The following is a 25834-nucleotide window of genomic DNA, read 5'->3' as shown; positions in this document are numbered from 1 at the left end:
CTGTGCGAGGGATCGGGAGCCCAACCCCGACCCTGCCGTGCTACCTGAGTGTGAGGACGCAAAGCGGAGACTGTGCGAGCGCTGTGAGAGGAAGCGCTGCCCCGCCAATAGAAATTGTGCTGCCCCGATGGAAAGCCTCACCCCGAGGCATGAGAAATAGCATGCCGGTAACGAGGGAGTTTGCCTCGATCTTACCTGGATGTGCTGGAGGCCCAGGAGCGTGCAAGGCTCAAGAAGAGTTGCTGCCTAGAAGGGGACCGGCTGCCGGTGAGTACCGGGGAGAGTCCTGTGAGTGGCAGACTGAATGAAAGCAAGTCTCGTGAGGGGTGAGACTTCAGGCGAGCGGCCATCTTTGAGTCAGGCGGGTTGTAAGGACATACCCTGTGTGATCCATAGGCGGCCATCTTGGAGTCAGGCAACAGCCAGAAATCAACAAGCATTGGCAAGAACAGAGAAACAAACATTATCAAATGTAAAAGGAAAAAACAAGCACCGGTAAAGACAAGTACTGACTAAGAGTAAACAAGCATTGATCCATGCAAAGAGACACAAGCATTGTCACATACGGATCAACAAGCATTGGACAAATCGTGGCCAAGGAAGGAAACCGGCATTAGCGAAGGCCAAACAAACATTGGCAAAGAAACCAATCAGCAGTGGCGAAAAGATACAAACAATCACTTGAAAGCGAACAAACAAACGTGGGCGAGAAACAACAAACCAGCACGAACACCTACAAAGGTAATGCAACAAACACTGGCCAACGCACGTGCGGAAAAGAAGCAAGCATAGACGCATGCAAGAGATAGATGAGTGACTGGATAATCTGCATTAGCCCGGAACGAAAACACAAACAAACACGTTTCGTATATAAACAAGCCCAAGCAACTGCAAGCCTCGACGCTAACAAGCTCAGGATCACGCAAATCTTGAACGGAACTGACACAAGCAAACACGGATCCTGCACGTAAGCAAACACGAGCAAAGGCGAGTACCGAAGCATACCTCCGGCGCCACGCAACGATAAATGATCAACCTACCTGATTCCAAAGAAGGTAACCAAACAGAGACTAGAGACCGGGAGGGTCAGCAAAAGAAAACAAGAAGGAGAGGAAGGGAACGGTCCTGCGATATTGTCAAGCCAGCGCAGTTCACCATCATGTCGGTGAGAGAAGAAACTCATACTTCGAGCCCCTGCATTGGAGTGCCACCCCCAGTGACACAGACTAGCTACCAGAACCTGGGGCCAGAATGGAACCGGTGGCTGGAATCACTGGACGATTTTCTTGAGGCAATTGGTGAGCGAAGAGACAGGAAATGTCTGATGCTACTCCTTCAGCTGGTCGGTCATGAGGGCCGACGCTTAATCAGAACATTTCCCAAAAGGGATACAGAGAGCTATGAAAGACTCCAAGTGAAGTTACGTGCCCATTTCCATGCACCGGTGGAAGTGGATCATGCTCGCATCGCTTTCAATGCAGCACGGCAGGAACCAGGAGAACCATTGCCGAAATTCATCACCCGGTTGCTAAGTCTGGCACCCCACTGCTATTTCAATACATTTACAGATGAAGAAGCAGTTCGGCTCCGGATAATCGAAGGCTGCTCAAGCACAGACACAAAGCGCAAGATTCTTCAGGAACAGTGGTCGCTAAAGAGAATCATCAGAGGGGCCGAGGTTGGAGTGCGGATGAAAGCAAAGGACTTATCGAAAGACATGCACTCGAATGCAAGACACATGGATGTCTGGAGAGAGACATCCCTCATGTCCGGGGGCAAGGCCAAGGAAACAAACAAAGCCGAAAAGAAGGCGGGTGAATCAGAGCCAAGACGAAACAAGAGACACAGCGTCATGGAACACCCCAAGTCACCATCACAACAGACCAGGATGAATCAGGATTGCGAAAGCGACACTGATACAACCTCGCAGAGTTATTCAACCTCAAGGAGTCAGTCAACGAATGACTATACTGATACAACCTCACGGAGTTACTCAACCTCAAGGAGTCAGTCAACCGATGATGAAAATGGTTATGAAGCAGATGAAATGTCAAGCGGGTCAGATCACACCCATGGACAATATGGCAGATTGCTCAACAGGAGGGCAAGCAAGACAAACTACAAAAGACAGGACCAGTCCCGTCAACGCCGGAAACCGGCACACGAACATCCCCGGGCATCCTCCCGCTATGCACCAAAGTCTATAGATGAGTCCGAGGACGCGTCAATCAGCGAGACATATCACCCCAATGGCACGGACGTCAGCACGTCTAACGAACGAGAAGAAGAAACCAACCACATGAGGAGTGGTAAGTCACTCAGACACCGAAAAGGGAGGGGCACGTGCCCTCAAGACAATTGTGGCAATGAGAGAACGGAGAAGGGACAAGTGATGTCCCGTGTAAAGGGTAAAGACCAAATGCGCCGAGATCAAACTAGAGAAATAAATGTGTGGTTAACAAACGATCTCTCCATCACAACAACACAAAAGACACATAAAGAGACGTACCCAAAGGAATGCTCCATAGATAGCTCCGACTTCAGGAGCATGTCATCCCAAACCACCGACTCAATAAACTTATCAGTCACGATGCCCTCAAAGGACCGTTCTCAAAAGAAATCCACGAACGACTCCTCCGAGTCGGAAAGTATGTCTGTCCAATCGTGCAAGTCAACAAAATCATGGTCCCGACCACGTCCATGGCATCAGTCACCCGACCGCACAACAGAACCAAAGGACACCATGTCTCATCAGTCATCGCCATTTCAAGACATGAGTAATATGCCGTCACCCCTGATGGGGTCAGCGAGGCTGACTAAAAGAACTGACGGAAGGAAAACAATGAGATGGGACAGTATCTACCAAGTAGAAAAGGATCATCCGGTCACCCCGGGAGGAGGACCAAAAGTGGTGACAGAGATCGACTGTCACCGAACGAGAGAGGAACAGGTACCTGACCGGATGGTCAGGAGTTTCGCCGGCTCCAAACGTAAGCGAGAGAGAGAGAGACATACAGAGGCAACAAACGAGTCCAGGAATCAAGACAGGACACCCATTTCAGATAGTACATTAATGTCTGGCATGCCCGATGGTGAACAGAAGAACAGTGTTGCTCCCAACCCGACAAGACAAAGAGAAATAACCGTACAGGTGGGAGCTCGGAAGAAGACCGGAACATTGTCCACTCCCGAAGGAGATCAACCGTCAACAGAACAAGAGTCACCAAGGAAAGCAGACTGCCACGGCCGAGCTGAGCCAGCAGCAATCACACAACATAAAAGAACCATGATAACTGCGGAACCGGATAGTAAACAGCCCACACATAATGGGTTGCATTCTCAAAGGTGCACTCCCGTAGTCAAGGATGTCTTGGTTAAGGCACCGAAAAGATTGGTCAATGTCAGGACCACCACGGATTCGACACTACTGATGCTCGAAGAACAAGCCGTCCGCCAACCCGTGTGGTGGATTGAAGAAGTGCGAACACTGTGGAAACTAAGTTCAGTTTGTTAAGAAGGGGGGAGATGTCAGATTGTATGATGTGGTCTAGTGGTTGGGGTGGAGTTAAGAGGGAGGAGCAGGAACGGGAGGGGCCAGAGACAGGAACCAGGGCAGTTAGAGTAGGGACAGGGCACGAGCAGGATGTAATGAATAAAGCTCCAGTTAGATGAAACCAGGTGTCTGTATTTATTGTAGCACGACGCTACAGGCAGATGGAGCAGGGTGTTAAGAGTCTCTGTTATCATAGTAGACAGAGTCTTCACTGGTGAAAATCCAGCAGTTGCCCTACTTCCAAACAGACTCTTGGCGTTCGCAAACCTCCAAATGATGCCTAAAGTGTTGCATTAGACCCTTCTTTCAAGGTAAGGAGGGATCAAGGTTATTTCCACTGGCTTTATTCAGCATGTCAGAAGAAAATATTGGTGTAGAATAGAGTTTGTCAAATACACTTTACGAGATTCGCTGTCTTTCCTTTGTTCACCCAATATCCAGGGAAATTCAAGTAATCTACCATCAAAAAATCTCCAGAATACTCAAGGCATCTTTGAATATGCAGGTTTAAGGTACAGCTTCTTCTCTGTTAAAATGCTTCCAGTAGGAAAGGACCCTTTTTGCGTAGTTATCACGACATTTCTTTCCCCAATGCTGATGGTTATGACTCTGAAAGTGCACTGGAGCCTGCTATCCAGGCCCCACTGCCATTGCTCTCTCCCTAAAATATGATGCATGTGAAATGGCAACCTCTATTGTCACGGACTTTAACCCCCTTATAAGTCCCTGGTAAGTGGTTCCAGAGGTACCCAGGGCATGGGAGTTGAAGGGGTCACCAGGGACTGAAGCACTGATTGTGCCACCTTGAGTGACCCAAATAAACAGATGACAGCAGTCTTGCCATTGCAGACTGCATGAGCAGTGCAATCTGCTCAAACTCGACTCTGCCTGCACCATGAATGACATGGTCAAAGCACTATTTTTATTATATGTCAGTCACTCCTACTATAGGCCTCCTTGGGCCAAGGAGGGAGAGTGCATTATATTAAAGGTGTGGACATCTAGGTGCAAGCTTACATGACCCTGCAGTAGCACCTTTCCAGTCAGGGCTGCTAAAAGTGTTCAGGGGGTTGTAGGCTAACATGGACAGGCAGCCGAGCACCCCGAGTTTGCCAGCTTCATTATGGTCCCACTGAAAGTTATCATGTTTGGTATCAAACAACTTTTCTCATCAAACCTGGCATGTTTCCCATACCGGATTTGATGTGGCATGCACCCAGGTGGCTACCTTTGAGGTTGCTCACCTGGTTGCCCCAGCCTTTCCTCTACCCTGCATAATAGTCGACAGCTGAATGGCACATCAACATAGTGAGCTTCAAAGCTTCCCCCACCTCTGATATGCAACCAGGTGACAGCAACAGCCAATTCCATGCCCCTAGGCACATTTGAACCCAGGCAGGCGGGAAAAATAGGTAGTCAAGAGGTGTACACCCCAAGAAGGCTAGCCACATCCCTGGGGTGGTCCATCTGATCTGTACAGCCAAGAATGTTTTTTTCTTTTTTTCAAGTGGCAGAACAGAGGGTTCTGGAGAAAAAAGTGCCCCCCCCCCAGTGATGGTCACCTCAGGGGCAGATTAACCGCTGCAGCGAGTAGCCTATTGGCTACTTGCACCCACACACCTACTGCCCCATAATCCAGAAATTAAGGGAAACCCCTTGCACCAGAACTTCAGATATGCTTGCATTGCAATCAAGGAGAAAGAAGAGACCAGTGTTTTCCCTTTGACCGCAACGTTATTGTTTTGCGAGAGTTAAATACACAAATGTATTTTTCCTTTTAAAATCCATAACTCCGGTTATACTCATGTGATTGTCTTTGTTTTGGTGTCTTAAATAATATAAAAATGTTCTCGTTTTTTTTTAACAGATTTTATTTGTCATTGTTCACATATACTGCATAGCTCCGCAACCCGGAGACTGCTGCACACATCAATAATACCACAATCATGTAGTTGACATCTATAACATAACAAACCCACTCCCCGATTGCGTTCATGCCACAGAGAAGAAAGGATTACATCTCCAGAACAATACACTGAGACCATCAACCATCCTGCAAACCCCAACCTCCAGACACCCATCAGTCTGGCAAGCGAGTGTCCCCCTCTGGCGGCGGATCCAGATCCAACCCCCGGTAGTCCACCCATCTTTTCCATATCTTAAAATGTTTACGGGGGCATCCCCTGGCGATAAAGACCGGCAGGTCGAGCCCCATGCTAAAGTCCATCCCATTCCTCCATACAGTGAATGGCGGAGCCCAGGGCGCCTTCCACACCATGGCAATGTCTCTCTTCGCCAGCGTGAGACCTAACAGCAAAAGATGTCGCTTATAGCTATTACCACCAATGCCCTCCATTACATGCAATAAGGCTAATCACGGCAGGTGTGGAAGTTCCCATCCCAACACCCCCGACAGGCAAGAGAACACCCCCCTCCAAAAGCGATGGAGCGCAGGACAACCCCAGACTGTGTGCAGGAGTGTGCCCTCGCCTGTCCCACAGTGGAGACACTCAGGGGAACCAATCATTCCTGCCCTCCACAAGCGCACTCTGGTAAAATATACACGATGCAAGTATTTGAATTATACCAATCGCAGGCATGTAGCTATTGCTGCCCCCCGCGGGCTTGCCAGCACCTCCGCCCAGTCCTCTTCCTCCAACTCACCCACATCTCCCTCCCATGCTGTCCTAAGCATCTGTAGATCCTTTGAACAATGGAGGACCAGCGTCTGATAGATGCGAGGAATCTTGCAGTCAGGTAGTTCCCCCATAAATACCTTTGCTTCGATTGGACTGAAGTCGGGGAGAGACCCCAGACCCTCTAGGGTGGGTGCCAGCGCGTGTCGAAACTGCAAATACCTAAAAAACTGGGATCTCGGCATCCCATATTCGTCTCGGAGATCCTGGAAAGATTTAAGTGTCAGGTCTGTCATCACGTCTCCTAGAGCCGAAATTCCTATAGAGTCCCAACCCTGAAAGCCCCGTGAAGCTGCCAGTTGGGGCAAACGCCCGTTCCCCCAAAGTGGAGTCTCCCGGGTCAGAACATTCCACCACCCCATCCTACTCTGAGCCCGCCTCCAGATATGAAACACCACCTGCGGGGCCGAGGGGAGAAGCTTACGAAGCGGCGTGGAATACAGCAGTGTGTGAAGGGACTTAGTAAGTCAGATACTTTTTTATAGCGCACAAATCACCGCAAGGCCATCAGGTGCGCTCAACCGCATATGCCGGGTCCCCCCTATCACCGTACAACCACTCATACGAGAACCAGCAAGTGTGCCGCCTGATAGTAGGAGAGGACATCTGACGTAGCAAGCCCACCAGTATATGTGGATAAAAAACAGGTGCGTAAGGCCACCCTGACCGCACCCCCTCCCATGGAAACGTGCCCAGCGCTGATTTGACCTGCTGGAACCAGCGAGGCGAGATCGGGTAAGGGTGATTTTGCAGCTGATAAAGGAGACGGGGAAGCGCTACCATCTTGAAAATGGCCGATCTACCATAAATCATCAGGGGCATATGAGACCATACCTTGATATCTTCCAGAGTACGCTCCCACACCGGGACCAAATTGCGGTCTCTGGATGTGGCCAGTGCATCTGAGAGATAGACCCCCAAGTACTTCATTCCCCCCGACGCCAGTTGAAGGACTGAGGACCATTCCCCCACCCTCAGTCCACCCCCCAGAACCCACAGCGTGGACTTGCACGGATTCATGTAGAGACCAGAGGTCTCACCAAAGATCCGTAGAATACGTAGTAACCACAGCCCTGACCTATCTAAATCAGTGAGAAAGAACAGGACATCGTCCGCGTAGAGTGCTATCTTATCAGTGAGGCCCAGCGCCCATCGAAATCCCCGAAGCTGAGCATCAATGCGCACCCAGGCTGCCAGCGGCTCCATAGCGAGCACGAATAGGTAGGGGGAGAGGGGCAGCCCTGACGTGTGCCCCTCCGGATCAGAAAGGAGGGAGAAATCCCCCACCACCGGCACCGACACTGTAAGATAAGTATACAACAGCTGCAGATAAGCCAAAAAACGCGGACCGAGATTAACCTGCTGCAGCAGAGTGAACAGGTACACCCAGCTCAGTGAATCAAAGGCCCTATCCATGTCTGCTAGCAATAATGCTGCAGGCTCCCCAAGCTGTCCCCGGCCCGATATCGCAACGTGTGCGCGTCTAATATTATGACGTGTCGCCCTCTGAGGCATGAACCCTGCCTGATCCGGGTGGACCAATTCTGTAATTGGCCAAAACTTTAGCTTCTACATTGAGAAGGGAGATGGGACGGTAGGATGCATGTTGCTCAGGTGGTCTGCCTGGCTTGAGAAAAACTACCACCTCCGCGTGTCTCCAGTCCGGGCGAAGTATGCCGCTCTCCCGTGCTTCCTCCACCACTGGCCGAAAATGAGGGGCCAGTTGCACAAAAAACATTTTAAAAACTCACTGGGGAAGCCATTCAGGCCCAGAGCCTTCCCGGGAGTCAGCTCCCCAAGGGCCGTACCCAATTCATCGTCCGACAGAGGCCTATCTAGTTGCTCCCGCACTTCGTCCGAGACGGTCCTAGGAGGAAGATCATCAATAAACTTGACAATAGTCTCCGCTGCGAGACATTCTTTGGGTGCATACAGATCCTCATAATACGCCGCAAAACTTTCCGCAATTGCTGGGGGTTTTCAAGAATGGGCGCCCCCACTGGGTCGAGGACTCGGGTTACTGCTGGGCGTGCAGGGTGCCCTGACACAGCTGGTGGAGCATCCTGCTTGACTTGTCTCCCCATTGATAGACCCTACTACGCGTGGCAAGCCACGCCTGGCGTGCATCATCCATCAGTATTGCGGTGTATTGCTGCTGAGCCAGCACTAGCTGTCTTCTTGCCGGGCCTCCATCCGCCTCTCGACCCCTACGCTCCAGCGCCCCTATGTCCACCTCCCGACGCACCAAGTCCTGCTGCCACTCCCTCCGCGCCACCACACACCAATAGATATCTACTCCCCGCAACGTGGGTTTCAAAGCCTCCCAGAGAGCCCCTGGAGATGCCACTGACCCCACATTAGTAGCTAAGTAATTATCTATCTTCTTAGTCAAGTGCTCCCTGTACTCCTCCCTCTGCAATTGCCACCCCGACATTCGCCACCTAACTGGCTGCCATCCCGGGCCGATCTGGAACGTGAGAACTACTGGCGAGTGGTCCGACAGAGCTCTGGGCAGAATAGTTGCCGACAATATCCTGTGTGCCAGTCCCCTGGGAACAAAAATGTAGTTGAGCCTTGAAAAGGAGTCGTGTACTGTGGAGAAATAAGTAAATTCTCAGCGAGGGCCATGCTGGTGTCTCAACACGTCCGTCCAATCAAGCCCAGTCACTACGGAATAAAGTTTAGTTGGGGAACCACCTGCCTCTACAGCAAAATGTTCTCTATTTTGATAAATTAGTGTTTGATTTCTTCTGAGTCGTGTAAATTACTTATCATACTAACTTGAAAACCCCAAAACTAATGCCCCCCAAAACATCGCGGCCAAAGGAGAAAAGTAGTGATAAAGTGGTTCAGGAGGGTGGAAAGCCTAATCCACCGGGAAATCATCATAAAACTTCTGGTCATGAAGCCCCAGTAAGGCCATCCGCTCCTAAGAGGCACAATGTGGAACTGCCTCCGGAAGCAGTTCCGCTTGTGGTGGTGCTCACCGGAGTTCCGGTTTTAGAGGATGGTAAAGACAGTAAAAATGAAAACCAAAATCAGCTAAAGAACAAGGTCATATTTTGGCTTAGGAAAAACCAACCACTTCCTCCTAATGTGAACGGCGACATTTTATATGTTAGGCGCCTTTCCTGGTTAGGTCCTAGCACAAAAAATATCACGGGGGACATCATTATAATAAATTTTAGAGATACAAGGGCAGTTCGTTATATTTTAGATTGGTTTCCTCCCAATGGCAGTAATGCAATCACACCACGTGATTTGACCTATTTTTACCCAAGAAATGTGATAAACCCCACCAATCCCAGGCCGCCGGTCTACTATCAGGATGACGACATCAGACCTTTACTCCATCGTGAGGCCAATTACTCTAGGCCACAACTTGATCCACGAGATGATCACCATAGACCTCTATTCCAACATCAGGAAGCCTTCTTTAGGTCCCAACCTTTACATCAGGCTGATCACTATAGACCTGCTTTTCATTATCAGAATGATCATACTAAGCCTCCAGGTAATTATTATCTCTCACCATGGAGTAATTCCTTTTCCCAGGAAGGCAGTTTTAATCATCAACCGACAACAAGACCATTTCTGATTCCCACTCAGAATCGATTTAACATTCTGTCAGGTTTAGATGATATTGAATGACTATTAACCATCGCAACTCCTGTGAATAATTCCAATTTGCGTCTCCTAGATAAGTCGACTATCCCCCAAAAGGTCTTGTTATCTGAGGATTACCGTGGCAGTTTTTCTCCTATTAGTGACCGTCCAGATAAGGCCCTGGACATTAGTGATTTGACTGAAGGGCCCTGGACCCTAACACAAGTTCTTTCTTTGCTGTCTCAGGGGCTAACTGCGGAATCTCAAACCCATTCCAATCAACCGCATCTTTCCCCCAAGACTCCATCATCAAGTAGCTCGATCCTTTCTATCCTATTTTGGAATATTGCAGGGTTGCGCTCTAAAGTCGACCAACTTAACTGGCTAGAAATAATTAGAAAACACAATATAGTATGTTGCCAGGAAACATGGTTGGTAATTGCTATCCATCTTCAGGGGTACAGATTGTACCATTCAAGCGCACGCCCTTCCCTTTTTGGTAGACCTAAGGGAGGCTTATCAGTATATGTATCTAATACCCTTACATTCAAGAAAATTGTAGATATTTCAACTGAAGAGACCTATCAGATAATTAAACTCTCAGTGAACCAAGTGCATACATATTTTCTGGTTAATTTTTATAACAATCTGTCACTACCTGATTTTGTGAAAGTCCTAAATAGGATAACTTTTGTTTTAGATGAGCATCGGAATAGTTGTCCCTCCCAGCCTTTTAAATTGATTTGGGGCGGCGATTTCAACATTACTTTATGTAAAGACTATATTAATTCAAATTGTGGTGTTGTGGATGAGGGCGGGAGCCCCCTAACGCATTTCGCACACTCCAGTGCTGGGAATATTCTAAATGAAAAGCTTTTTACCCTAGGACTGGGGTTTGCGAACGAATTAGCTGAACCCCCAATTGACTTCTCCCCCACCTTTCACGGCAGGGGCTGTAACACCATAATTGATTTCATTTTGCTCTCTAATCATATGAAGGATGAGTTGCTTACATTTATTACTGAAAATGACATTAGTAGTGATCATTTCCCCACTGGTGTCACTATCTTAGTGCCAACTGGACGTGACACAACTGGTAACCCTGGGCTGTTAAACCAAAGAGCCCTGTGTTTAGACAAAACTAATGGCTATTCGGTGAAATGGGCCAAAGTAGACCCGGATGTTATCACATCTAACGTTATCATCAGAGCCCTTCCTATGTTAGAAACTTGCCTAAATTCGCACTCCACTGCAGACGATATTTTGACTAGTTTTATCAATATAACCAAAGTAATTAGCAAGGAGCTGCTCCGTAAACAAAAGCAGAATGGCTCACAGGAAAAAGGGTGGTTTAATTCGGAATGTCGTAGAGCCCTTTCAACCCTAAAAATAGCTTTACACAAACCCGAGAGGGATCAGCTCGAAATTAGGAAGCTGAGAAAGCTTTATAATTTGGCGAAAAAAGAATGTAGGAAGGAAAGAAAAAAAGATCTGTGGGCGAAGCTCCACGAGAGCTGCAATAGAAAGGATAGTTTAATGTTTTGGAAAGTGGTCAACTCACCCTTTTTAAACGATGTGAACACTGGTCCCAGTATTGAGGTAGCAATCAGTGCAGAGGGTTGGGTTTCCCACTTCTCAAAAATATTCTTAGCTGAAGGTGTCAACTTTAATGAAAGTACATATATATCACCCTATCCTATTGAACTATCTTTTAGTCACGAGGAAGTAATTGATGCCCTGTCATCCTCGAAGCCTGGCAAAGCCCCCGGGCCGGACGGCGTACCGTTGGATATTTATACGCATACTCAGGAGCTCTGGTCACCAGTATTGACCAGAGTAATTGAAGCAGCACTAAAAGGGGGTCTTGTAAAATCTTGGTCAACTTCTATATTGCTGCCCATTTTTAAGAAGGGAGACCGTAACAACCCGGCATGCTACAGGCCCATTTCCCTCCTGGATTCTTTTGGTAAAGTTGCAGGCCGCTTGATCCTAGATAGACTACGGGCCTGGTCTGAGGATAATAACATCATGACAGACCTGCAATACGGCTTCCGGGAGGGGCTGGGCACTGTGGAGCAGGCTCTGAATCTCTCCCTCCTAATTGGGAAGTATGCCCAGGCCAAGAAAGGCAATCTCCACCTGGTCTATGTGGATTTGACCGCAGCCTTTGACTGTGTTTCACATTCAAGGCTGTGGTCAATCCTAACAGAACTGGGTGTAGATCCACCGATAATATCCTTCCTACGTGAGCTGTACATGGGGGCATCGGCCAGGGTGAGATTTGGGGTGAACGGGGAGCTCACTCTCCCCTTCTCAGTCACAAAGGGGGTTAGACAGGGGTGTGTCCTGGCTCCCTTCTTATTTAACCTCTATACAAACGGCCTCGAGAAGGCCATGCTAGAGGGGAGTCAGGACCTACCAGCAATCGCCCGTCTCCCCATTCCTGCGTTACTTTACGCGGACGACGTGGTGATCATGGCGCGAACCCCACTACAACTTCAGATCCAGTTAAATTCCTACAGTAAATTCATGGCTTCACTGGATTTAATGGTCAACATTAAAAAAACTTTCTCTATGCATTTTGGTAAAAAGACAGCCAAGAAAAAAACGATACTTATTGAAGAAGCTAAGTTGGACTGCACCAAGACATACCCTTACCTAGGTATTTTATTTGATAATACTTCTTCTTGGACACCGGCCACTGTTAGCAGGCACCTCCTATTTTTAAGAGCTACATCTGCCCTAATTGCCTTTGCACGTAAAATAGGGAAGCCTCCCCCAAAAGAACTCATGCAAATATACTACGCTAAGTGTCATAGCGTAGCTGTCTACGGTGCTGGGGTGTGGGGCTATGTGCCCGTGGACATCTTGCAGAGGGTAGAGAACATTTGTATTTGTTATATGTTGGCCGTTCCACAGTGCTTTCCAACGTTTGCTTGTCATGTCGAATTGGGCATGGATTACATTGCTGATTACATAGCAATTCAGCCAATATTACTGTGGCACCGTATCTGGACAACGGAACAATGTAGCCTAACTCGTGCTCTAATCTCAGACTGTTTGAGCCTAGACAACTGGTCAGATATTCCGTGGCTGTCCTTTGTACATAACTTTCTCAAGGATTTGGATCTTTTAATATATTTTGAAGAACCTGCGATATTAACTACTATTACAAGAAAGACCTTGAGATTGTCTTGTTTGTCACATTTAAGGGAATTACGTATAGCCCATGAAATTAATAAAGTTTCAAACCGACATAGTCTAACTATTCAATGTACTCGGGCATCCAACCGTATCTCACCTTCTGCATGTCCAACTATGAAAAATATCTGCTGACACGGTTTAGGCTCAATATGTTTTTCCGTTTGGTTACATTTCCAAGGAGACAAGATTGGTCCTCTTCAATTATCCGGTGCCCTTGTGATGGTATTTCTGAACAGTCCAATATTCATGTATTTCTGTTCTGTAAATTCTATGATCTACCACGCAAACGCTGGATTATTCCAATACTGTTATCCCAGGGCCTGAGAAGATGCCGCCCTGCCCTTTTGGCATTACATTAGTTAGAATCAGTTTCAAATGCCAAAGAAGCTATGTTTCTTAAAAACTGTTTGAAAATTCGGTGTACACATGATCAATTATAGTCCAAGTGTTCTACTAAAATTCCTTGGCTGGAACCCGAAGTATTTATAGCACTTATGTTTGATACCACACAACTAGTCGGCGGAACCCAAACTTTTTATCCAAACAACTGTAGTTATAATAGACTTTATTCTGTCAATGTACATAAACTGTTTAAACCTATTTTTACTCTATTTTTACGACTGTGTATGAAACTGTATTTTATGACTGTCGCTTTTATGTTTTTATCTTGTCTTAAAATTGAATAAAGCTTTCTACTACTACTACTTATCATCCATTCTGGTTCTCTGAAATGCTTAACACATCTTCCCTTTAATAAAGCCTGACTTCTCTATGCCACAGTACCAGGACTGAGCTAGGGATTTATTAGTGTGTATCCAAAGAACCTATTTGGCGTAGCGTGGAGGTATTACATAGTGAAGTCTAACCAGCCTCTCTACATAATGCCCCACTTTCCTACACTTGCCATTAAAATTCATCCATCCTTTCTAAGTTTCAGTGTGGTCCCTCTATTGCACCACATATTCCTTCTCGTTGGAATCCTCTTCAGGAACCTGTTCCCCAGTGGCAGATACTGCAGTAAGTGACCCACAGTGTGAATCTAGCAGGACCTCAGTGTTCCCTGTGCTCGCAGTGGAAACGGTGCACATGCATCAGAAATTCAGTCTGGATTACACTTGGTCAAAGAATATAAAATAATAATTTAGCAATTGATATTTGAGGTTTGGTATTTATTTGTTTTTATTTTTTATCTTGTAACCACAGAGCCTGTAACCACACAGTTGTCGCACATTTTCCACATTGTTTCTATTTTGTTGCATCCCTATAGTCATAAGTGTTCAAAAGACTAGACTATTTATACATGTTGGCAGCATGTAATGCTGCATTATAAATCAAGACAAAGGGAAAATGTAAGTCAAAATTGCGATGTTCATTTAATTTTTCTTCTGAACATATTCTGTGTTTACTTTCTATTTCTTGCAATTTAGATTTCATTTAGTTTTTGTCTCACTACTTAAAGCAACCTCAGAATGTTACCAGCTTTAGTTTTGAGGTGGTTCTTTGGGGTGGGTGTTTTGTTCGCACCTTGAAGGATTAAGGGCGAAGCAAAGAGTATACACAAAGTTAAGAACTAGCCGCACTATGAACGAGTCAGTTGTGCAAAAGCTTACATCAATGTAGATTCGTATATGTCTTCTGTGATGCATTAAACATCCAGTTTGTATTGTATGTCAATGTTTTTATTGTGCTGTTTGTCATTGGGGAAGTTAAAAACAAAGGTGTGTAGCACCATAGCTTACATATGTTGCAAAATGTGGCGTACTGCTATAAAAATGGACATGTTGACGGCATGGCACTATCAGTCAATTTCTGAACTTTATATGATGTTCTTCCACAGTGTTGTTCCATGATTAGTTGTTTTTAATTATCTCGAAGGATAGCCTCAAATATAATCGAATTCCGAGCCTATTTTCATTCGGCTCAGATGTCCATGATCTTAAAGTTTGTTACGCGCTGCTAGAACAAGTAGATTTTCTGCGTAGCCTTCAAATAAACTTCAATTTTGACGTGCCCTTAAATGCATACACCTACTAATGTTTTACTTTGTGATCATCAAATATCAAGAAACATTTTGTTCGTGGTACTTATAATAGCATTAAGCAATGTTTATTAGATTTGTATTGGAATATATTTAATTCTGTTATATTTTAATTAGAATATGTCTTTTATGTTTTTCAGTATTTAGAACTAAGATTCAACCGATTTGTTCGTATCATTGGTACACTCATTTTCATAATTGAAATGGTAAGTAAAACAAACAAAGTGAATGTATTTTTTTTATGTTTTGCCTTTTTTAAATGTTTACACCCTTTAAAAAAATCACCTTCAATTGCAATTTCACATATGTAGTTTAATGTTGACATTCGCAAACATTTAAAAAAATATGTTTGCTTTGGCTCTGATTAAAAAATGTGGGGGCATATTACCAAGCAATAGCGATAATTATCGCTATTGCTTGGTTAGAGACAAAAATGTACCGCTGAGCTGTGCCGATTTTTATCGCAGATAAATCTTGGTATTACCAAGGTTTATCGCAAATGCGATAAAAAACGGCTGCAATGCATGAATATCGCTGAAAAGTCAGCGATATTCATGCATCACTGAGCTAATGCTCTTAGCCATGTTATCCACCTCCCATTGGATAACATGGCTAAGAACTGCTCAGGGCAGGTGTTAGCTTTTGGAGATATTCGCGCTTAGCGCGAATATCTCCAAAAGTTGGTAATAGGAGATAGCGATGTTAGCGACTGTTTCCAGTCGCTAACATCTTGGTACGCCCACTTTGCATGTGATTAGTGATAAATATCACTGACATGCAAAGTGGGGCCCAAGATGGTCTCCTACTAGCTGTCGCTAACTGGTGTTAGCGACAGCTAGGTAATAGGGAGATAATTTTATCTCCGCCTTCTTGGCTTTTAAAGCCAAAAAACCGGAGATAAACCCCCTTAATAATATGCCCCGTGGTTTCCAGATTTACGACATCCCTGATCCTGTCTTTAGCGAGGAAAGATGGGTCTAATAAGTATTTTGTCCTGGTTGAAAATAGGCATATGATACCTTTCCTGACCAAATGCAGTCTTGACACTATTAGGCCGGTTTCAAAAGTCTTCAAGATAGTCTTACACCTGCCTTCCTGGGATCCTGACAGTATTAAAACTGTCTTAAGAAAAGGGGATGCTTTATAAATCTGGTCCATCGGAGGGTTTGGACATAATCTGCACTTTATTTCCAAGACTACCTCTTCAATACCCCACTGAGAACGCCTCCTACCCCCTCCCCTAGGTTTCACTTATAAGTCTGTAATATGAATAATTTGTGGGACTTCTTTTTATGTACAACTACACCACTACAGTTCGTGTGCATTTGTGAGGGGTTTATGTTCTATGAATATTTTCCTGCTTGTATATCTCACTGACAAATGAAACAATCTTTGACAATCGAGTCCACCGACATTAACTTGCAAGCACCTGGCCAAGTAGAGTTTGCATTTTAGTTCACAGTTCATTGAGAGACGAGTTTGCATTTTATGGCAGCAAGGAAAAACTATACGCCAACATGTCACCTTTGTACTGAATAAGCAGGGTATTTTGGGCTTTGTTAAGTATTTTCAGCTTGCATTTTAGTGTGTTGAAAAATGTGATTTTCTGTACATCCACAAATATTCTACATGTTTAGAAAGGATCAGAAAATAAATAAACTAAAACCAGTTGAAATTCATAAGGTGTGTTTTGCATCATGGAATGGGTTATGTTTACAACCAGCTTGTTTTAATATAGTGCTTTATACTTCACTTGAGCGATTTATAAGTTGTGTTTGTAACAGGTGAGGTTAGTCACCAATTTAACTGTGCCCAAGTCAGATTCATGATTGAGATTAAGATTCATGACCTCCAGATACCTAAATATCTCAGAGGTGAACAATAAGCTGCTGGGCATGCTGAATTGCTCTTGTTAAAGTGAATTAGCATGCTAGCATATCCTATAGGCATTGCCTTCACCAGGTGAAAGGTTGATATAAGTTCTTAGAATAAGTGTGTCTCTGGAGTCATCCTATAGCTCATTCATTAAACTGTAACTGTGTGCAGTCACCTGTATTTATGCAAAATAAATACAAACATTGATAGGATATTGATATGACCTGAAGGTCAAAACAATTAAGTACAAGCACAGAACTGTTCTGCAGAGGGTATGCTATTTCCATTACAGTCAGTGGATTTCTTGCTACCAACCAACTCTCAATTAGACTGTAAGGGCCTCGTTTACTATATTTTGATGCATTGCAGCTCAGCAAGCCTTCCTGCTGCTCTGCCAGCCTTCAAAATAAAAGGGCAGGAATGTGTCATATCTTCAAGATACAAAGCAAAACCAAAGGGGATTATGGACGTAGTGTTGAACATTGCAAGCACTCACCCCAGTCAACTGATCTGGGTTTAATCCATCATCATTCTTTAGCTCACTCCACAAGATACAGCACATTCCTGTCCTTCTCCCCTGCACCAGTGCACAAACAGCAGCCGTGTGAAAACGCAGACACCCTTGTGCCATGGTGCAAGGGTTCCTGTGTTGCAGGGATTGAAGGGATACCTTCCTGCACATAAACAATCATTAATGATGTTTTGCTACTTCTATGTGTGCTGCATATTGCAGCACACATAAAAAATGAGCAAAGAAAGGAGAAATAAAGTATTTCTCCTTGTTGCGCCACTCATATGCCTCCCCTGGGGAGGCATAGCATGCTGATGTATTCCCAGGTTTACAACACTTTGTAAATCTGGGAATGTGTCAGGTTCCATGGATGTTGTGTGGGAACACTCACAGCAACACCCATGGGATGCTGATTTCACGTAGAATAATGTGTGAATGGGGCCCACGGGTGACTTTATGTGGCATTGTAAATATGGGCAGGCACATTGTGCCACTTGTGCGCCTAACAAATGTAACACCAGTGGTGCAATGGGCTTGTAAATAAGCCCCTTAATCTCTTTGAATTTAAATATATGTGTATCTGGATGGACCCTGGCAAACTACTGGCCAAACTCTACCTCCCTATTCTTACCAATATCTTGGAAAAGGGGGAGAGAAAGGGTGCGTGGAAGTAAGCCATCTCCTCCAAGTATTGGACCTGCAAGAGACACTGAAGCAGCCATAGCTGATGAAGGATAGAAGTTTATGTTCTCATTGGGAGAAGATAAGAACACAGCCCTCTTATGCCTAACTTGTACACAACCTAAGATACTATGGACTATGCAACACTGCTGGACAGGTTGGTAAAATGGATAGGAATAAGGCCTTTACTCTATCCTAGGTTCAATCGTTTTTCCTGAGTTGCAGTCAAAACATCATGATTGTAACATCTGAATTGTCCCAGCATCAGGAATCCTGTTGTATCCTTCATGGATCATCCATCTCCTGTTCAAAATCTATGCATGTCCTTTCATAAGCTTTTTTAAACAGCACCCAATAAGCTTCCAAATTTATACAGATGACATACAAATCCATTTCTGGTAAGACAAGAAACCCAAACGACATACTACATCATCTCATGTTTGAACCATGTCCTCCACTGGAATATGACCCATGTCTTATTGGGAGTTGCTCCTTCAACCAACACAAAACCTACAATTCTTTAGATACTTATGGAGTTAGAACTGCTGTTTGCTTTGCAAGTCAATGTGTCAAAATGGGCCAATCTCCAGATTATCCTACTCCATAAAATCCTCACATTACTCCAACTAAATAGAGTCCTTAATATGGACCTAATTTCAGCTCTCCAGAATGCTTCCATTTGTGATTGAGGCTCAGGCACTTCAAGAGATCGCTTCAGCATGCTAGGCATCTGAATCCACAGGTCGCGCAGTTCCGAAGTGAAAGCAGCAAGCGCAGCGGCTGATAAAGCTAGCTCAGACATGTCACCTCCTCCCCACCCCTTTACCAGCTTCCTAGGGCTCTTCTTGCTCCCCTGTCAAGGCTAAGCCAAAGGGTACGTGTAAGAGGAGCCAAACTCAATCCCCACATGGGGCTCCCCCACAGTAGCGAACATCGAGCCTTAGAACCACGGAGCCACAATAAGGAGAATTCCAACGAACTTTAATAGTATATAACATAGGCTCGCTTACCTTAACTCACTGGTCTCACAGTGTTTGGACCTCCAAGGGCATGCTCAGAGGGGATTATCTAATAATTATTGACACTATTGGAGTTATTACAGATAACAAAGATGTAGAAACATGACCCACAACACCTAACCTATCTACAGTGCTGTAGTATTCGCAGTACCTGTCAAGTACCCGCCAAATAGCGAAGGCATTGAATTGACAGAAAAGGTTAGCCGTTTTAGAATCTCTCAAAACCAGAGAAATCAGAAGGTGATTGGAAAAGTGAACAGCAAAGAAATTGATAAGGAGAGTGGCCATGCTCCCTTGTTAACCCTCCACCAAAATCAGACTAAACTATCATAGTACTATTGACCAAGAAGATACCCACCGGGTCGTCTGGCTCATCGGAAATCAGTTTCAGCGCATCGAAAAATGGCAAGGTTACACAACCAATTGCCCAAGCATGCCCAAGCGATTCAGTAGTCCTCACAATCAAGGCACAGGTACTCCAAAACCAACTAAGGCTGGTGGTGTGTGAAGATCCGACTCCTGACACACCGCATGCGAAAAATATGAAAATCAAGTGCAGTCATAGAAAAGCCACCGAGAAGAAAGGGGAAATAATTAATGCACACATCTACAGAGAACTGAAAAAACTGATGGAGAGAGAATTAAAGCAGGAAAAAGGAAAAACAAGGCTTCACACATCCCTGGTGCAGGCCAAGGCATGGAGGAATCAGAGGAAGCAAGACATACCTGCCAAACAGCAATCTCTGGAGTATCTGAAATCATAACACCTGAACCAGGTAGGGGCAAAGCTAGCACCAGCATATGCTACCAAGAAAGACCCCCAACTTCACGTTAAAGTACAGAAATAGGCCATGAACAAATCATCACCAAGATCGAAGTTTTGGATTGACAAACAAATGAACTATGTCCTAGAGTGTAGGGTGAACCTAGTGAATTTCGTAGCATGACACCCCACCACTTCCTCAGGGAGCTCAAAATCTTAAATGGGATTGCAGTAAGAAAATGTAGCTTTGTGGAGACAGCACGAGGGCGAGATTTGATAATGGACTGCACAGAAGCATTAACCATGCTGAACTCCGCAAACACTTTAAATTATCCAGTGCTAGGAGAAATGCAGCCGAACACTCAAGAAAACTATACCACCAGCCAAAGAGAATTTCTTAAACCCAACCCCCAATGCAAGTCATTTGTACGAGCTGCTGAAACAAAAATGATTCCAAAAATAATAAAGAGAATACAAAGAGGACTTCACCTCATATTCCCCATCGATAAATGGAAACTAAACACCATTAACTTATAAAAGCACAGTCATTGAGTCATTGAAGGAAAGAAAGTTTTACTGTGACAAACAATAGTAACTCACAAATTCATGGAAGGAAAAACCTACACCTAGCACAATACAATCATGAGGCAAGCCCCCTAAGAACGATCCCAAGGGCTGCAATTGTGCAAGGTCCCCTCCTGAGTCATGACAATGATGGGACAATCCATTATGGAACTAAGCCATCATACGACCACTCAAGACCTCATGCCTCTGACTTGAAAAACTAAGGGGCTTATTTATGAGCACTTGCATCACTTTTGCGCCGCCGGTGCATCACTTTTTGTGACGCACCAGAGGTGTAAAAAATGCACCTTGTTGCACCATCTTTACAAAGTGACGCATCGAGGCAGATGCGTCACTTTGTAAACCCCTGCGCCACATTATACCTGCGCCAGGTATAATGTATGCAGGGGGGCGTTCTGACGCAAGTAAGCCTCATAGAAGTGATGCAGTGAAATCAATAAGATTTCACTACTCCACTTCAAGGACGCAAATGCGTCAATATCTTACGCCTCATGGCAGGCGTAAGACTGACACAGGCACATTTAACTTGGGCCTTGCCCATGTGTAATGACCCATTGCTGGAGTTACATCACTTTTGTGACACACTCCAGCAATGTGACATTTTTACGCATACAGATACATCTGAAATACTGACGTATCTGTAACTCCTTGCGACATGATGCATCATACAGTAAATATGATGCATCAATGGTGTCGCAAGGAGGTGCAATGAAAAGTGACGCATCGCAGATTTCACGTAGCTATGCGTCACTTTTCATAAATGAGGCCCTAAGTCAGCACTCAGGTATGCATCAGTGTACACAAGCAGGCGTACCAACAGGTATACATGACAGATCATAAAACAAAATCTACTCTGGACGGGTCCACACAAATGGCTTATCAGCTGACACTAGCAAAGAAACAGTAAAATAAACTGGACTATGGGATCAACTTAGGGATAGTATGTTATCCCACACAGTCAGACAACACAGACAAATGTAAGTGCCACTGAAACAGAAGCTAAAAACAGAAATAACAGCTGAGAAAGGAAATCCCAGACCAGGGACAAGTAAATTCAGCAGGAAGGTATAAAAATTATACCAGCAAAAAGAAACAAAATACCACTATATTTGCCCATCAGACACCAAGGTACACATACAAAAAATAAATCCTGAGGAAATCAAATCAGATTGGGAATGTTAAATGAAAGCTGCTAAATGCAGAAAAATTACACAAGTAAGAGATGAACCCCTAAACGATTAATTTACAGAGACACCAAAGAAGAAGGAATATCTCCTCAGGGCCACATTCAGCCGAACAGAATGGCCAGATAATGCAATTACCTCTTCAGTTGAAGAGCTCTTACTGCTACAAGTTGCGAGGTACAGAAATGTGGTCCCTTGAGAAGAAGACTTGGCCAAAAGACGCAAGGAACTTTGTCATCGGCAACCTGCTACGTACAACTCAACCAATAACTCATTCTGGATCTATAAAGCGCACCAAATTACCTGTGAGGGTCTCAAGGCATTGGAGTTGCTAGCTACTTTGAGGTGCTCCGTTAATTCGGACAGCCATATAAGCAGTGAAAACGAGGGATAAGCAGGAGAAAGCACTCAGAAAAATGGGGGGAGAGGAAGGAGAACCTGGGCGGAGTTTGTGGAGTCGTGCTGCGCGGAACTCTGCAAGTGCCAAAAAACTCTGCCGCACTACGTGGAGTTCCTCGAGCTGCGGAGTCCAGTACGTCATGCTGTTTGAGCTAATATTTTGTACCAAGAGTCTCTCCTCTGCTGTAAAATCAGTGCAAATGGCATCATGCGCAGTGCCAGCGGGCACTGCTTCTTTCTGCCGCTCACGTACATTTTCTACTCGAGCGGCAGCTTGCTCAATGTGAGTGGCATTCGCAACGTGAGAGGTAGCGACCTGCACGATCTCCTCAATTCAGAAATCTCGCCGGGAGGTGGTCTAGCACACAATTTCTCTCGCTCACACTCACCATCTCAACTTTGGCGAGCTACGCGAGAGAAAAAACTCCACTCTACATCACTCCGCTGAGTTTTTTGGGCGAAACTCCGCAAACTCCGCCGGCAGAGTGGAATTCTTTGCCCACCCCTAGTAAAAATGAGGCAAATACAGAAGGAACTCAGAAAAACAGGGGAAAGGGAGGAGAATTCATTAAAAAGTAGGTGAAAGCAGGACAAAGCACTCAGAAAAATGAGGTAAAGGAAGGCATAAGTAGTAGAAAACAGGAAAAAGAAGGAGAAAGCAGTCGGATAAATGGGAAAGGAAGGAGAAAGCAGGAAAAAAGTATGCTCAAGCAGGAGAAAGCAGGGAGGAAGCTGAGTGGTGCAGCAGCACGAGAGAGCTGGGCCTGGGACATGCTCAACGATTTTGCACTGCCACCTCCATTAGGTCAGTCCTGGGAGAAGGGAGGGTACTGGGAGAATGGATGGACCTAGGTAAGAGGCTGGAAAACAGGCAGCAGGTGGGAGCGGCAAATGAGGAAAAAACAAGGAGAAACAGTGAAAAACTAGGGAAAAGCTGGAGTAAGCACTGAAACGGGGCTGCATGCTCTGCAGGACTTCTTTGACAGGGTGGCGGTGCCCACATTGGGGGAGGAGGAAGCAGAGGCTTTGGGAGCACCAATCTCCAAAGAGGAAGAACTGGCTTCCCTCAAGCAGCTATAGACACAGAAATGCCCCAGTAGCGATGGGCTCCCAACGGAGTTTTATAAAATATTTGCCCCACGGCCGGTTGACCGCCTCCTAGAGGTGTACTACGAAGCCCTGGCTCACGGAAACCTCCCCGGCACTATGATGGAGGCGCTGGCGTCCATGATTCCCAAGCCAGAAAGGGACCCTCTTTCCCCTGGCTCCTACAGGCCCATCTCACTCTTGAATAAAGACAGAAATATACTTAGTGGGGAGTTGGTGGCATGTCTCCTACCGTATGTGGCCCGACTGGTCCATCAGGACCAGGCCGAATTTATCCCCAGCCGCATTACTGCTTTTGACTCTGTTGAGTGGGAGTACCTGTGGATAGTGCTTCGCAGAATGAGACTAGTGGAAAAATACATACGATGGATGCAGCTGTTATACACTAAGCCGATAGCTAGGGTACGCCTCCGAAACCAGGTTTCAGAGAGATTTGAACTTCAAAGGGGTGCAAGACATGGGTGTCCCTTGTCACCACTCCTCTTCGCTCTTGCGATGGAGCCTTTGGTGATCACTCTTATAACTAAGATGGGGAACTAGGGAATTCAGTTGGGCAATACTATCCACGTGGTGTCCATGTACGCCGACAACACGTTGGTTTACCTCCGACGTCCTGAAGAAGCACTACTGGTGCTTCTGGATGAATGTAAAAAAGATAAGGGAGTGGCCCAACTATCCAAGGGACAGGGTAACAATACAAATGTAATGTCACAGTTTCCCTTGGAATTACTATTCACTCATACTACCATTCTCACCAAACATATACACAATACCAACATTTGTTGTCCCTCTGTCAGCTGTAAATATAAGCACAAACACTAAAAACCCAAATATAAAACAATATATTGATTTATTTATAAAAGATTTTTCAGTCAAAATATAAAAACATGATAGTAGACATAAATCATGTAGACAATCCCCCCAAAAAATACATCAAAGCAATAGTTTAAAAAAACGCATAAAAAGAGACAAAACTTGATGATTCAATATAAAAACATCCACAGAAATTAATACATTAGGATCTATATTCACTGTTGGGTTTATAATATTTCTGTCCCAAACATATAGTCCCTTGAATTGAATATGACAGAAGCGTTGACGCGATTCGGTGATTTGCTTGTTACCCACCATCTTTATCAAGACCCCAATAGTTGAATGCCTCTTTTCTTATTTGCACATTAAAAAAGATGTTTTCCAATCATCTGCAATATTTAAAAATTATCTCGACCTGCACATACGGGGTTCTTGTTCCACCGGTGTGGGTCTTAATATCTTCCACCTATGGTATACAATAACCGTGCCTTGGACCCGTTTTATATCATACGGAAGTCTTTGTTCATTTAGATATGTGATATCATGTCTGACGTAAGCGTATTAATCCTTCCTCTTAGTTCAAATGTTTAAAAGGTAAGTATCAACATCAATATGCCCCCTATTCCCTTGGGTGAATTGGAGTATGTTTCACGGTTTCCAGATACGGTAAAACTCACAAAAGGAGCAGCGTAACACGTCCAAGCCCGGGAAGTATTGAATACTTCCCGGGCTTGGACTTGTTACGCACCACCTTTATCAAGACCCCAATAGTTGAATGTCTCTTTACTTATTTGCACATTAAAAAAAATGTTTTCCAATCATCTGCAATATTTAAAAATGATCTCGACCTGCACATACGGGGTTCTCGTTCCACCGGTGTGGGTCTTAATATCTTCCGCCTACGGTATACAATAACCGTGGCTTGGACCCGTTTTATATCATACGGAAGTCTTTGTTTGTTTAGATCTGTGATATCATGTCTGACGTAAGCGTATTAATCCTTCCTCTTAGTTCAAATGTTTAAAAGGTAAGTATCGACATCAGTATGCCCCCTATTGCCTCCATATTCCCGTGAGCGAATTAGAGTATATTTCACGGTTTCCAGATACGGTAAACCTCACAAAAGGAGTGTGAGTTTTACCGTATCTGGAAACCGTGAAATATACTCTAATTCGCCCAAGGGAATACGGGGCATACTGATGTCGATACTTACCTTTTAAACATTTGAACTAAGAGGAAGGATTAATACGCTTACGTCAGACATGATATCACAGATCTAAATGAACAAAGACTTCCGTATGATATAAAACGGGTCCAAGCCACGGTTATTGTATACAGTAGGCGGAAGATATTAAGACCCACACCGGTGGAACGAGAACCCCGTATGTGAAGGTCGAGATAACTTTTAAATATTGCAGATGATTGGAAAAAATCTTTTTTAATGTGCAAATAAGAAAAGAGACATAAAACTATTGGGGTCTTGATAAAGGTGGTGCGTAACAAGCAAATCACCGAAACACGTCGGCGCTTCTGTCATATTAAATTCAAGGGACTATATGTTTGGGCCAGCAATATTATAAACCCAACAGTGATTATAGATCCTAATTAATTAATGTCTGTGGATGTTTTATATTGAATCATCAATTGTTGTCTCTTTTTATGTGTTTTGTTTAAACTATTGCTTTGATGTATTTTTTGGGGGGATTGTCTACATGATTTATGTCTACTATCATGTTTTTAAATTTTGACTGAAAAATCTTTTATAAATAAATCAATATATTGTTTTATATTTGGGTTTTT

The 25834-nt window shown here is 44.8% G+C and overlaps 1 protein-coding gene across 1 annotated transcript in view; it reads left to right on the top strand.

Moving 5' to 3' along the window:
• The window catches only part of LOC144821562 (sodium-coupled monocarboxylate transporter 1-like), a 310280-nt gene that overhangs the window by 87725 nt on the left and 196721 nt on the right, over nt 1-25834 (top strand). The window contains exon 2 of the mRNA XM_078678751.1: nt 15238-15303. Coding sequence (XP_078534877.1) covers nt 15238-15303 — 66 coding nt within the window. The remainder of the gene's footprint in view (nt 1-15237; nt 15304-25834) is intronic.

Source organism: Lissotriton helveticus, chromosome 1_1, assembly GCF_964261635.1.
Source record: "Lissotriton helveticus chromosome 1_1, aLisHel1.1, whole genome shotgun sequence".
NCBI classification, from domain to species: Eukaryota; Metazoa; Chordata; class Amphibia; order Caudata; family Salamandridae; genus Lissotriton; species Lissotriton helveticus.
The sequence above is the reverse complement of the archived record's forward strand: the minus strand, read 5'-3'. Positions and strand labels throughout refer to the sequence as shown.